Genomic DNA, 14819 nt, shown 5'->3' on the forward strand with positions numbered 1-14819 from the left:
ATTTCAGCATCTCATTCTCCCATATGTTGGAAACTTCATTTTCTAGTCTCATACACATGTTAAAACATCACCCTTTGTCTACCAGGGCTTATATTTTGTATAATAACCTTACTTCAGAATTCAACCTTATCTAACTCTGGATTTTAGTTCTTTAGTGACTTGTGACAACTAGGAAATTCCTTTAATTGCTTTTACATTCTATACACGCACATATACCAATATTAATGTAAAAATCTGCACTGATGTTATGCTCACACATATTTTGTAAAGGCGTTTCTATATGTTTTGAGTAAGATGGAGGCTATTCTGCATTATTCGGGTCTATAATAAAAATTTTACTTTTAGAGGTTTCTATTTTCTATCTTAAAATTCCTTATCTACTGATAATACTTTCTTCTTTTTGCATTGTTATAGCTTTAGTAAATAATCCTATAATATCAGTTGGGATTGGGGTAGGGATACATACGGACACATGAGCTCATTCAACTATCTTGATCAAATACAGCAAGTTTTATTTATTATTATTATTATTCTTGTTTCCATTATATCACTGCTTTGAAAAAATGAAAATATTTATGGAGCTTTAATACCCAAATATTACCACCTTATTTCAGTTTTCAAATTTTGGAATACATCTCTCTGTCATACTTAAAATCAGCCTCTAACCCACATGTCAAAATTTTTAGATCTCAAAGATTCCTTCATAGGCTTGAAAATTATTGAGAATCTCACAGAGTTTTTGTTTTATGTCAGTTAGCCCTATCAATATTTATTACCATATAACAAATTAAAGTTGAGACTATTTAAGGCTATTTATTAATTTATTTTAACATCTACAATAAACCCATTATATATTAATATTAACTAACATGTTTATGGGGACTTCCTCTGTGGCTTAGTGGTAAAGAACCCACCTGCCAGTGCAGGAGACACAGGAGATATGGGTTTGATCCCTGAGTCAGGAAGATCCCCTGGAGTAGGAAATGGCAACATGTTTATGAAAAAAATAATTATTTTCCAAGATAAAGAATAGTAAGAAGAATGGTTGTTTTACATTGTAAAATCTCTTCAATATTTGGCTTAATAAGAGACAGCTGGATTATCATCAGTGCTTCTACATTCAAGCTGTTGGTATGTGGTATTCTGGTGGAAGTATATGGGGGGGTCTATTCAGATATATAGTTGGAAAAATGTAGACTTCGTGGACCTCCTCAAAAGGCCTGTGAAGACCTAGGGGATCTTAGGCCATACCTTGAGTAACCTCTGCTCTAAGTAAATTTTGTTGAGAATTAGTTTTGAAAATTCCTTTTCTGGTAAATATGGAAGAGAGAAATAATATAGTGGTAATATGTGAAGAAGTACACAAAAACTTAAAAAAGTTTTACCTGGGTTAAATTGTGAACGAAATTTCTGTTGGGAAAAAGAGAAAAAGAGAAATCATATTTCAGTAAACAGCATCCTAAATATTCAGTTAAATAATCTACTTTCAACATCAGTTCAGTTCAGTTCCTTAGTCGTGTCTGACTCTTTGCAACCCCATGGAGTGTGGCATACCAGGCCTCCCTGTCCATCACCAACTCCCCGAGTTTACTCAAACTCATGTCCATTGAGTCAGCGATACCACCCAACCATCTCATCCTCTGTCGTCCCCTTCTCCTCCCTCCTTCAATCTTTCCCAGCATCAGGATCTTTTCAAATGAGTCAACTCTTCGCATCAGGTGGCCAAAGTATTGGAGTTTCAGCTTCAACATCAGTCCTTCCAGTGAACACCCAGGACTGATCTGCTTTAGGATGGACTGGTTGGATCCCCATGCAGTCCAAGGGACTCTCTAGAGTCTTCTCCAACACCACAGTTCAAAAGCACCAATTCTTCGGTGCTCAGCTTTCTTTGTAGTCCAACTCTCACATCCAAACATGACTACTGGAAAAACCATTGCCTTGACTAGACAGACCTTTGTTGGCAAAGTAACATCTCTACTTTTTAATATGCTGTCTAGGTTGGTCATAACTTTTCTCCCAAAGAGTAAGAATATTCTGTTTATATTCCACTGTGTTTAAGTCACTTCAGTCGTGTCCAACTCTTTGTGACCTTGTGGACTGAAGACTGTCAGGCTCCTCTCTCCATGGGGATTCTCCAGGCAAGAATACTGGAGTGGGTTGCCATGCCCTCCTCCAGGGGCTCTTCCCAACCCAGGGATCTAACCTGTGTCTCTTACATCTCCTGCAATGGCAGGTGGGTTCTTTACTCACTAAGCCACCTGGGAAGCCCTTATATTCCATTATGGACACATAAGTGATTAAATGCTAAATGTTTTTTTAAAAAAAGCTCATGTCCATAATTAAATATAATTTTCTTTGAGGGGCATGAATCTATCTACTTCTTCCTGAATAATACTGTAAGCTAATTTGACATGATCAATGCACATTAAAAAGTCCGTAGTTTAGGGACTTCCCTGATGGCCCAGTGGTTTAAGACTCCTTGTTTCCACTACAGGGGGAACAGGTTCAATCCATGCTCCAGGAACTAAGATCCTGCATACCACATGGCATGGCCAAAAAAAAAAAAAAAAAAAAAAGTCTATAGAGTTTACATGTTTTAATTTATGTTAAGACAAAATTTATCAGTTAGCATTCCAAATGTTTCATCTATGGCCTTTCAGTGTAAATTTTCTGAAAGAAGCAAATTTACTTGTATGTTTATTTATATGTTTTTTAGAAAGTAATTTTTCACTTTAAAGATAGCTGTTATTTTTAAACTCACATAATCTCTAAAAATCAATGACTCAGGATTGTGTTTCCTTTGTGCATAGTGCTTAGTACATTATTAAGTACAAAATAAAATGAAGATGTCTTGGGAATCAGTAAATGTACATGCAGTAAGTTCCTAAAACCATATGATGAAAATAATATTTCATATGTTCAATCTGATATAGGAGAAAGCTACTCAAACTAAGTACTAAAAATCTTGATAGGCAGATATGTCCAAAGTTCAAAAAGTATGAAGTTTGTAAAAAAAACATCCCGTCAGCACACAGGCACCTAAAACTAACCCCTGAAGCTGAGGATGCACAGAGTCCTGGCTTGGGCCACCACTACTGCCTGCTCTGGTCCCTACCTACTGTACCTGGAGGCACTGCTGAGGACTATGATAGCCCTTGCAGTCACTGTGGACACCCTGCAGCATTTGGTAAACACCATGCAACTGTCAATGTTCTGGACCTTAGTGGGCTGAGCTGATGAGACATTGTACCCCACCAGATCCAGAGCCAGCACATGCCCCTGCACATGACACCCCATATCACTAGACAGGTGGTCACAGCATGCTCCAGCATGCACAACCACAGGTGGAGGTCTTTTCTTAGTGAGGTCAGTCTATGATGTCTGGAAGTGGTGACTGCTTCTTCAAATGTGCAGACACCTACACAGGCTACAAGGACAGTGAAGAATCAGGGAAACATGACACCACTTAGGGAACACAGTAAACTCAAGCAATGAATCCTAAGGAAATGGATTACATGAATAGCCTGACAAAGAATTCAAAATATGGTTCTAAAGATGCTCAGAGAGCTATGAGAGAACAACAACAAAAAAAAACAATTTAATGAAATTAGAAAAACAGTATAAGAACAAAATGAGTAGTTCAAAATAGAGACTGAAAATATAAGGAAGATTTTGGAAGTGAAGAATTATAAGACAGCTTCATAGCAATTAGACAAGAGAAATAAACAAAAGTTATTCAAATCGGAAGGAAAGGGGTAAAACCATTTGCAGATGACATGATACTCTATGTAAAGAACCCTAAAGTCTCCACACAAAAACTATTAGAACTAATAAAGGAATTCAATAAGCTAGCAGAATAAAAAGATTAATACACATAAATCCATTGCATTTTTAGATTAACAATGAAATATCAGAAAGAGAATATTAAAAAAAAAAATCCTGTTGAAAATCTCATCCAAAAAAAAAAAAAAAGGAATAAACTTAACCAAGGAGGTGAAAGATCTATACACTGGAAACTATAAAACCTTGATAAAGTAAATTGAAGATAATTTAAAGGAATGGAAAGATCCCATCTTCTTGGAGGGGAAGAGTTAATTGTTAATTGTTAATTTTTAAATTGTTAAAATGGCTATACTACCCAAAGCAATCTACAGATTTAGTGCAATCCCTATCAAAATATCCATGACATTTTTTTTCACAGAACTAGAACAAATAATCCTAGAACTTACGTGGCACCACAAGAGATTTTGTATTAATATAACATAAAAGCAAACAAAAGGAGAAAAGCATTACAAGTGATAAACAAGGTCACTACAAAGTTTCAATTCTTCAAAAAAATCTTAATAATTCAGAGTTATGTGCACCTAAAAGATACCCTCAAAGTATAAAGCAAAAAAATTAGGCACCTACATGCAAAAGTGTCATGTCCATCACCATAGTGGGAAATTTTAGCCAATATCAACTCAATAATGAGTCAAATAAGTACAAAAGATTTGACAGTACACTTAACACAACTGACCTACTGGGCATAAATAGCATATGCCATCCAACAATAGGAAAATATATTTTCTTTAGGCACTCATGAGACATTTATAAAATCTGACTACATGCTAGGCCAAGATTTGATTCTAATATTTCTGTGATAACAATAAAATTAGGTTAGAATTCAGTAACAAAATAATAATTTAAAAGACTCATGTCTGTAAATTAAAAATACATTCCTATACAACTCATCTGCCAAACAAATTATAATGGCTCTTAGACTATTATTTCCGAGCAGTAATGAAATATTACAATTATGAGACATTTTTATTTATTTATTTTTTTAGGCAGAGCATTTTTTTTCATTTATTTTTATTAGTTGGAGGCTAATTACTTTACAATATTGTAGTGGTTTTTGCCATACATTGACATGAATCAGCCATGGATTTACATGTGTTCCCCATCCCGATCCCTCCTCCCGCCTCCCTCCCCATCCCATCCCTCTGGGTCTTCCCAGTGCACCAGCCCCGAGCACTTGTCTCATGCATCCAACCTGAGCTGGTGGTCTGTTTCACCCTTGATAGTATACTTGTTTCAATGCTATTCTCTCAGAACATCCCACCCTCGCCTTCTCCCACAGAGTCCCAAAGTCTGTTCTGTACATCTGTGTCCCTTTTTCTGTTTTGCATATTGGGTTATCATTACCATCTTTTTAAATTCCATATATATGCATTAGTATACTGTAATGGTCTTTATCTTTCTGGCTTACTTCACTCTGTACAATGGGCTCCAGTTTCATCCATCTCATTAGAACTGATTCAAATGAATTCTTTTTAATGGCTGAGTAATATTCCATTGTGTATATGTACCACAGCTTCCTTATCCATTCGTCTATTGATGGGCATCTAGGTTGCTTCCATGTCCTGGCAATTATAAACAGTGTTGTGATGAACATTGGGGTGCACATGTCTCTTTCAGATCTGGTTTCCTCTGTGTGTATGCCCAGGAGTGGGATTGCTGGGTCATATGGCAGTTCTATTTCCAGTTTTTAAAGAAATCTCCACACTGTTCTCCATAGTGGCTGTACTAGTTTGCATTCCCACCAATAGTGTAAGAGGGTTCCCTTTTCTCCACACCCTCTCCAGCATTTATTGCTTGCAGACTTTTGGATAGCAGCCATCCTGACTGGCATGTAATGGTACCTCGTTGTGGTTTTGATTTGCACTTCTCTGATAATGAGTGATGTTGAGCATCTTTTCATGTGTTTGTTAGCCATCTGTATGTCTTCTTTGGAGAAATGTCTGTTTAGTTCTTTGGCCCATTTTTTGATTGGGTCATTTATTTTTCTGGAATTGAGCTGCAGGAGCTGCTTGTATATTTTTGAGATTAATCCTTTGTCTGTTGCTTCATTTGCTATTATTTTCTCCCAATCTGAGGGCTGTCTTTTCACCTTGCTTATAGTTTCCTTTGTAGTGCAAAAGCTTTTAAGTTTCATTAGGTCCCATTTGTTTAGTTTTGCTTTTATTTCCAATATTCTGGGAGGTGGGTCATGGAGGATCTTACTGTGATTTATGTCGGAGAGTGTTTTGCCTATGTTCTCCTCTAGGAGTTTTATAGTTTCTGGTCTTACATTTAGATCTTTAATCCATTTTGAGTTTATTTTTGTGTATGGTGTTAGAAAGTGTTCTAGTTTCATTCTTTTACAAGTGCTTGACCAGTTTCGCCAGCACAACTTGTTAAAGAGGTTGTCTTTTTTCCATTGTATATCCTTGCCTCCTTTGTTGAAGATAAAGTGTCCCTAGGTACGTGGATTTATCTCTGGGCTTTCTATTCTGTTCCATTGATCTATATTTCTGTCTTTGTGCCAGTACCATACTGTCTTGATGACTGTGGCTTTGTAGTAGAGTCTGAAGTCAGGCAGGTTGATTCCTCCAGTTCCATTCTTCTTTCTCAAGATTGCTTTGGCTATTCGAGGTTTTTTTGTATTTCCATACAAATTGTGAAATTATTTGTTCTAGTTCTGTGAAAAATACCGTTGGTAGCTTGATAGGGATTGCATTGAATCTATAGATTGCTTTGGGTAGTATAGCCATTTTGACAATATTGATTCTTCCAATCCATGAACACGGTATATTTCTCCATCTATTTGTGTCCTCTTTGATTTCTTTCATCAGTGTTTTATAGTTTTCTATATATAGGTCTTTCATTTCTTTAGGTAGATATACTCCTAAGTATTTATTCTTTTTGTTGAAATGGTGAATGGTATTATTTCCTTAATTTCTTTTTCTGTTTTCTCATTGTTAGCATATAGGAATGCAAGGGATTTCTGTGTGTTAATTTTGTATCCTGCAAAATTACTGTATTCATTGATTAGCTGTAGTAATTTTCTGGAAGAGTCCTTAGGGTTTTCTATGTAGAGGATCATGTAGTCTGCAAACAGTGAGAGTTTTACTTCTTCTTTTCCTATCTGGATTCCTTTTATTTCTTTTTCTGCTCTGATTGCTGTGGCCAACACTTCCAAAACTATGTTGAATAGTAGTGGTGAGAGTGGACACCCTTGTCTTGTTCCTGACTTAAAGGGAAATGCTTTCAATTTTTCACCATTGAGGATAATGTTTGCTGTGGGTTTGTCATACATAGCTTTTATTATGTTGAGGTATGTTCCTTCTATGCCTGCTTTCTGGAGAGTTTTTATCATAAATGGCTGTTGAACTTTGTCAAAGGCTTTTTCTGCATCTATTGATATAATCATATGGTTTTTATCTTTCAATTTGTTAATGTGGTGTATTACATTGATTGATTTGTGGATATTAAAGAATCCTTGCATTCCTGGGATAAAGCCCACTTGATCATGATGTATGATCTTTCTAATATGTTGTTGGATTCTGTTTGCTAGAATTTTGTTAAGGATTTTTGCATCTATGTTCATCAGTGATATTGGCCTGTAGTTTTCTTTTTTTGTGGCATCCTTGTCTGGTTTTGGTAATAGGGTGATGGTGGCCTCATAGAATGAGTTTGGAAGTTTGCCTTCTTCTGCAATTTTCTGGAAGAGTTTGAGTAAGATAGGTGTCAGCTCTTCTCTAAATTTTTGGGAGAATTCAGCTGTGAAGCCATCTGGTCCTGGGCTTTTGTTTGCTGGAAGATTTTTGATTACAGTTTCGATTTCCTTGCTTGTGATGCGTCTGTTAAGATCTTCTATTTCTTCCTGGTTCAGTTTTGGAAACTTATATTTTTCTAAGAATTTGTCCATTTCTTCCAAGTTGTCCATTTTATTGGCATAGAACTGCTGGTAGTAGTCTCTTATGATCCTTTGTATTTCAGTGTTGTCTGTTGTGATCTCTCCATTTTCATTTCTAATTTTGTTGATTTGTTTCTTCTCCCTTTGTTTCTTTATGAGTCTGGCTAACAGCTTGTCAATTTTATTTACCTTTTCAAAAAACCAGCTTTTAGCTTTGTTGATTTTTGCTATGGTCTCTTTTGTTTCTTTTGCATTTATTTCTGCCCTAATTTTTAAGATTTCTGTCCTTCTACTAACCCTGGGGTTCTTCATTTCTTCCTCCTCTAGTTGCTTTAGGTGTAGAGTTAGGTTATTTGTTTGACTTTTTTTCTTGGTTCTTGAGGTAAGCCTGTATTGCTATGAACCTTCCCCTTAGCACTGCTTTTACAGTGTCCCATAGGTTTTGGGTTGTTGTGTTTTCATTTTCATTCATTTCTATACATATTTTTATTTCTTTTTTGATTTCTTCTATGATTTGTGTGTTTTAATATAGAGGTATTTAGAAGAAATTTTATTTCCTTAAACATACACTTGAAAAAAAGGAAGTCTTAAATCTATGTAATAGACTAAATAACTAATTTAGTAAGTTTCAGAAAAATGAACTCAAAAAAAGAAATAATATAAAAAAACAAATTGAGATAAAATAGACAACAGTAGAAAAACTCAATAAAGCTAAAATATAGTTCTTTGAAAAGACTAATAAAATAAAAATATCTCTAGGAAGAAAAATGAGAAAACAAAAGGAAGGCACAAATAAAAATATTAGCAATGATAAAAGAGTGGCACACCTACAACTACTGCAGAGATTAAACAAAAATATAAGAGGATATTATGGGAAATTTTATGACATAAAAATTGATACTAACATTGCTAACTGAAGAATTTCTGGAAAAATACTACAGTAATGACTTTTACAAGAATTAGAACTCCAAAGTAGCATTCTAACCATTAAAGAATTTGAGTTAATAGTTAGAAAATCTTCCCCCACACACTCAAATAATCCAGATCCAGATAGATTTCTATGCAAGTTACCATCAAATATTCAAGGAACATATATTTCCAATATTAAATAAAATCTCTCAGAGAATAGAAGTAAAGTGAAAATTGTTCAGTTGTGTCCGACTCTTTGCAGTCCCACGGACTATACAGTCTGTGGAATTCTCCAGGCCAGAATATTGCAGTGGGTAGCCTTTCCCTTCTCCAGGGATCTTCCCAACCCAGGGATCAAACCCAGGTCTCCCGCATTGCAAGCAGATTCTTTACCAGCTGAGCCACAAGGGAAGAGAATAGAAAAGAAAGACTAATCCTAACTTACATGATGAGTGTAGTATAGTCTTGGCATCAGACGTATTAAAGGATATACAAGGGGTGTAAAACCACAGGCCACTCTCACTCATGTATATTCACACACATAAAAACCTAAACAATATTAGCAAATGGAATCTATAAATGTATATGAAAGATAATTCATCAAGACCAAGTTGGCTTATTCTAGAAATACAAGTTTATTAATATGGAAATATTAATAACTATTATCTATCAGATTTACATAGTAAAAAGAGAAAAACTATACAAACGTTTATGTGGAAGCAGAAAAACACTGAATATTTAACAAGTCATAAAAAGAATTACAGCCAGCTTGGAATAAAAAGGTTCCTTAATCAGGTAAAGTTTAACTCATAACCTGTAACAAATATTATGCAAAATAGTGAAATGATGAGAGTCTTCCTTTTGAGATGGTGAATAAAATAAGAAGCCCTGCTATCACCCTTCTAAAAAAGATTGTATTTGATGTTCTAGAATGCAGTAAGAATAAAAGGAGTAGAAGGCATACTTATAAGAAAGAAAAACAAAATCATCATTATTTGCGGGTAATCTGATTTTTTTTAATTCCAAGAGAATACATAAATATCATAATTTAGCAATATCACTGAATGCAAAAATCAACAGTCAAATGTAAAGTGTATTCTATACAACACGAAGAGCTGGTTAGAAATTATAATTTTAAAAATTTGATTTTTTATAAGAGAAACAAAAATATAAAGTACCTAAGAATTCAGTTCAGTTGCTCAGTCATGTCCGACTCTTTGTGACCCCATGGACTGCAGCACAACAGGCTCCCTGTCCATCACCAACTCCCAGAGTTTACTCAAACTCATGTCCATTGTGTTGGTGATGCCATCCAACCAGCTCATCTTCTGTCATTCCCTTCTCCTCCTGCCTTCAATCTTTCTCAGCATCAGGGTCTTTTCAAATGAATCAGTTTTTCGCATCAGGTGGCCAAAGTAGTGGAGCTTCAGCTTCAGCATCAGTCCTTCCAACGAATATTCAGTGTTGATTTCCTTTAGGATGGACTGGTTGGATCTCGTTGCTGTCCAAGAGACTCTCAAGAATCTTCTCCAACACCACAATTCAAAAGCATCAGTTCTTCGGTGCTCAGCTTTCCTTATAGTCCAACTCTCACATCCATACATGACTACTGGAAAAACCATAGCTTTGACTAGACAGACATTTGTTGGCAAAGTAATGTCTCCGCTTTTTAATATGCTGTCTAGATTGGTCATAACTTTTCTTTCAAGGAGCAAGTGTCTTTTAATTTCATGGCTGCAGTCACCATCTGCAGTGATTTTGGAGCCCCAAAAATGAAGTCTTTCACTCTTATCCCTGTTTCCCCATCTATTTACCATGATGTGATGGAACCAGCTGTCATGATCTTAATTTTCTGAATGTTGAGTTTTAAGCCAACTTTTTCACTTTCATCAATAGGCTCTTTAGTTCTTCGCTTTCTGCCATTAAAGGTGGTATCATCTGCATATCCGAGGTTATTGCTATTTCTCCTGGTAATCTTGATTCCAGCTTGTGCTTCATCCAGTACAGCATTTCTCATGATGTATTCTGCATATAAGTTAAACAAGCAGGGTGACAGTAGATAGCCTTGATGTACTCTTTTTCCTATTTGGAAGCAGTCTGTTGTTCCATGTCCAGTTCTAACTGTTGCTTCTTGACCTGCAAACAGATTTCTCAAGAGGCAGGTCAGGTGGTCTGGTATGTCCATATCTTGAAGAATTTTCCACAGTTTGTGGTGATTCACACAGTCAAAGGCTTTGGCATAGTCAACAAAGCAGAAATAGATGTTTTTCTGGAACTCTCTTGCTTTTTTGATGATCCAGTGGATGTTGGCAATTTGATCTCTGGTTCCTCTGCCTTCTCTAAATCTAGCTTGAACATCTGGAAGTTCACAGTTCACGTACTGTTGAAGCCTGGCTTGAGAATTTTCAGCATTACTTTGCTAGCGTGTGAGATGAGTGCAATTGTGCGGTAGTTTGAGCATTCTTTGGCATTGCCTTTCTTTGGGATTGGAATGAAAACTGATCTTTTCCAGTCCTGTGGCCACTGCTAAGTTTTCCCAATTTGCTGGCATATTGAGTGCAGCACTTTCACAGCATCATCTTTTAGGATTTGAAATAGCTCAACTGGAATTCCATCACATCCACTAGCTTTGTTTGTAGTGATGCTTCCTAAGGCCCACTTGACTTCACATTCCAGGATGTCTGGCTCTAGGTGAGTGATCACACCATCAAGATTATCTGGGTCCTGAAGATGTTTTTTGTATAGTTCTTCTGTGTATTCTTGCCACCTCTTCTTGATCTCTTATGCTTCTGTTAGGTTCATACCATTTCTGCCCTTTATTGAGCCCATCTTTGCATGAAATGTCCCCTTGGTATCTCTCATTTTCTTGAAGAGATCTCCAGTCTTTCCCATTCTATTGTTTTCCTCTTTCTTTGCACTGATCACTGAGGAAGGCTTTCTTTTTTTTTTTTTTTTTGAGGAAGGCTTTCTTATCTCTCCTTTCTATTCTTTAGAACTCTGCATTCAAATGGGCATATTTTTCCTTTTCTACTTTGCCTTTCACTTCTCTTCTTTTCTTAGCTATTTGTAAGGCCTCCTCAGACAGCCGTTTTGCCTTTTTGCATTTCTTTTTCTTGGGGATGGTCTTGATCCTAAGAATACACCTAATGAAAATGTCCTGATATTTTTATTATTAAAAATTGCAAAATCTTATTGCGGACATGTAAAAAAAAAAAAACCTAAGCAAATGGAGGGTTATATATTATTCTGGAGTAGAAAGGCTTCTCAAATTGATTGAAATATATAGACATATTATAAAAAACCCAACTAAGGTTTTTGTAGAATTTGACAAGCCAAATCCAAAAATTTATAGGAAAGAGAAACAGGCCCAAGATAAAGCTAAGAAGTTACTAAAAGAGGACAAGAGTTGGGGTCAGTGTGAGGCAAGTATTTGTGCTATCACTTCTCAAGATTTAATAAATAAAGTTATAATAATATAGATAATACAATTTGTTCAAGTATATATAAATAGATCAGCTAAACAGAATAGCTAATCCAGGAAGAATCCCATGCATACACGGAAACTTGATCTATGGTAGAGCTGGTTTTGTGGAAATATCATTCAATGAAGTAAAGTGAAATGAAAGTCTGACTCTTTGGGACCCCATGGACTATACAGTCCACGGAATTCTCCAGGCAGAATATCAGAGTGGGTAGCCTTTCCCTTCTCCAGGGATCTTCCCAACCCAGGGATTGAACCCAGGTCTCCTGCATTGCAGGTGGATTCTTTACCAGCTGAGTCAGAAGGGAAAAGTTCCAGATCATTCAATAAATGGATCTAAAAAATTATTCATACACCAAAAATAAAGTTGTATTTCTATCTTGAAGCATATACAAAACCTAATTCCAAGTGGATTAAGGATTTAATTATAAAAGCAAAACTATACAGAATTTAGTGAAACCTTACAGATTATTATGAAACCAAGAAATAAAATGGGTTAAAATGCTAATTTAATACAGAAGAAAAATTCCTCATGAATAAATGAAAACATGCTCCATAGTAATCAAGGAAATGCAGATAAAAGAACAATGATGTGATTTCACATCTACTAGATTGAAAAGAATTTAAAAGTCAGATATTAAGAGTTATAATGATATAACACAATGGGAACTTTCATCCACTGCCAGTATAGATGTAAATTTGGGCAACCTTTTAAAAATCATTTAGAGGCTTCCCAGGTGGCACAGTGGTAAAGTATCTGTCTGCCAATGTAGGAGACACAAGAGATGTGGGTTCGATCCCTGAGTCAGGAAGATTCTCTGGAGTGGGAAATAGCAACCCACTCCGGTATTCTTGCCTGAAAAATCCCATGGACAGGGGAGCCTAGCAGGCTACAGTCTATGGAGTCACAAAGATTCAGACACAACTGAGCAACTGAACACACACACAGGCATGACTAGTAAAGTGGAACAAATGTGTACCCTACATTTAACTAATTTATTTTTAGATCTATTCCCTAGAAAAAACTTTATTTATGTACATTAGTAGTTTCCAAATTATTATTTCCAAATAATGTACATACAAATGACTGCAAGATCTTGTCAAAATGCAGATTATGATTCATAAGGTTTGAAACAAAGCTGAGATTCTTTATTTCTAATAAGTTCCCAGATGACACTAGTGCTGCTGGTCCTTGGACCACATTCTGAGGAGCAAGGCACTATCTTGCAAACAAATGCATCAGCAGGAGAATAAGCAAAAATAGTTATATAATGAAGTACCATCAGGCGGGAACAATGTAAGAACTAAAGATTCTTGTTTAAACATGGATGAGTGTCAAAATTTGTGATGTTTAGAGAAAGAAGCAAGTCACAGATGAATGCTTATAATATGATTCAATTCAAATAACATTCAAAAACAAAACTAAACAATTTATTACTATTATATATTGTTGGTAAACTATAAAAGGTGAAGAATCTATTATATAGTTTTCAGGATAGCAGTTAACTCTTGAGGGATAGGATGTGATCAGTAGGGGCATAAGAAAGAAAGTGAAAGTCACTGAGTTGTATCTGACTCTTTGCAACCCAATGGACTGTATGTAGCCCACCAGGCTCCTCTGTCCATGGAATTTTCCAGGCAAGAATACTGGAGTGGGTTGCCATTCCCTTCTCCAGGGGATCTTCCAGCCCCAGGGATTGAACCTGGGTCTCCTGCATTGCAGGCCGATTCTATACTGTCTGAGCCACTAGGGAAGCCTAAGCAGATTCTAACATGCTGGTAACATTCTATTGTTCACTTGCGTGATGGATACATGGGTGTTAGTCACTGATGGTTCCCATGATCACCCCTTGGGGAAAGAGACAGTAGCCTTTCGGTTACAGAGGCAGGATCTATTCTCCAATGAAGTGTTACCATGGATTTTTATTCCCAAAGTTTCCCTTTTCTGTTTCTAAGTTGGTTTAAAACTGACAGAGGGAAAGCTGGTGATTGGCATGTCTTAAATTCCCAACAAGGACAGAAGCCTGCCAGTTTCATTAGTAGCAGAGACTTAATTCTTGTTTCTTTGTAAGGTTCTGGGAGAGTGGTCATAAATCAGAGAAGAATGGGTAAATGTGTCCTGTTGGTGGGGCTTGCTGAAATCTAGTGATCAGATCTTTCAATTCAAAGATTGTACATAAACTGCAGGGCCATCTGACTTTAAGGGACCATGTGAACCAGAATAATCAAACCATCAGTCAAAACCATGTTTTACCAAAGACATAAATATTCTGATAGGTTAGGTTTGGGTCATATGCCAATACTCAATATTCTCTGTGGCCAATGAAATATGGGGTGCTGTGCTGTGCTTAGTCACTCAGTCGTGTCCGAATCTTTGAGACCCCATGGACTGTAGTCCGCCAGGCTCCTCTGTCCATGGGGATTCTCAAGGCAAGAATACTGGAGTGGGTTGCCATACCCTCCTCCAGGGAATCTTCCCAACCCAGGGATCAAACCCAGGTCTCCCACATTGCAGGTAGATTCTTTACTGACTAAGCCATCAGGGAAGCCCAAGAATATGGAGTGGGAGCCTATCCCTTCTCCAGGGGATCTTCCCAATCTAGGAATCAACCTAAGGTCTCCTGCATTGCAGGTGGATTCTTCACCAGCTGAGCTACAGGGAAGCCTGGTTGTAAAGGTAGTACCACATAAATCAAATGAAATTAATAA

At 36.5% G+C, this 14819-nt stretch overlaps 1 protein-coding gene across 1 annotated transcript in view; it reads right to left on the minus strand.

Moving 5' to 3' along the window:
• Positions 1 to 14819, minus strand: part of CATSPERE (catsper channel auxiliary subunit epsilon) — a 145878-nt gene that overhangs the window by 100679 nt on the left and 30380 nt on the right. The window contains exon 6 of the mRNA XM_061161208.1: positions 1386 to 1410. Within this exon, the coding sequence (XP_061017191.1) occupies positions 1386 to 1410 (25 nt within the window). The remainder of the gene's footprint in view (positions 1 to 1385; positions 1411 to 14819) is intronic.

Source organism: Dama dama, chromosome 14 (genome assembly GCF_033118175.1).
Source record: "Dama dama isolate Ldn47 chromosome 14, ASM3311817v1, whole genome shotgun sequence".
In the NCBI taxonomy this organism is placed as follows: Eukaryota; Metazoa; Chordata; class Mammalia; order Artiodactyla; family Cervidae; genus Dama; species Dama dama.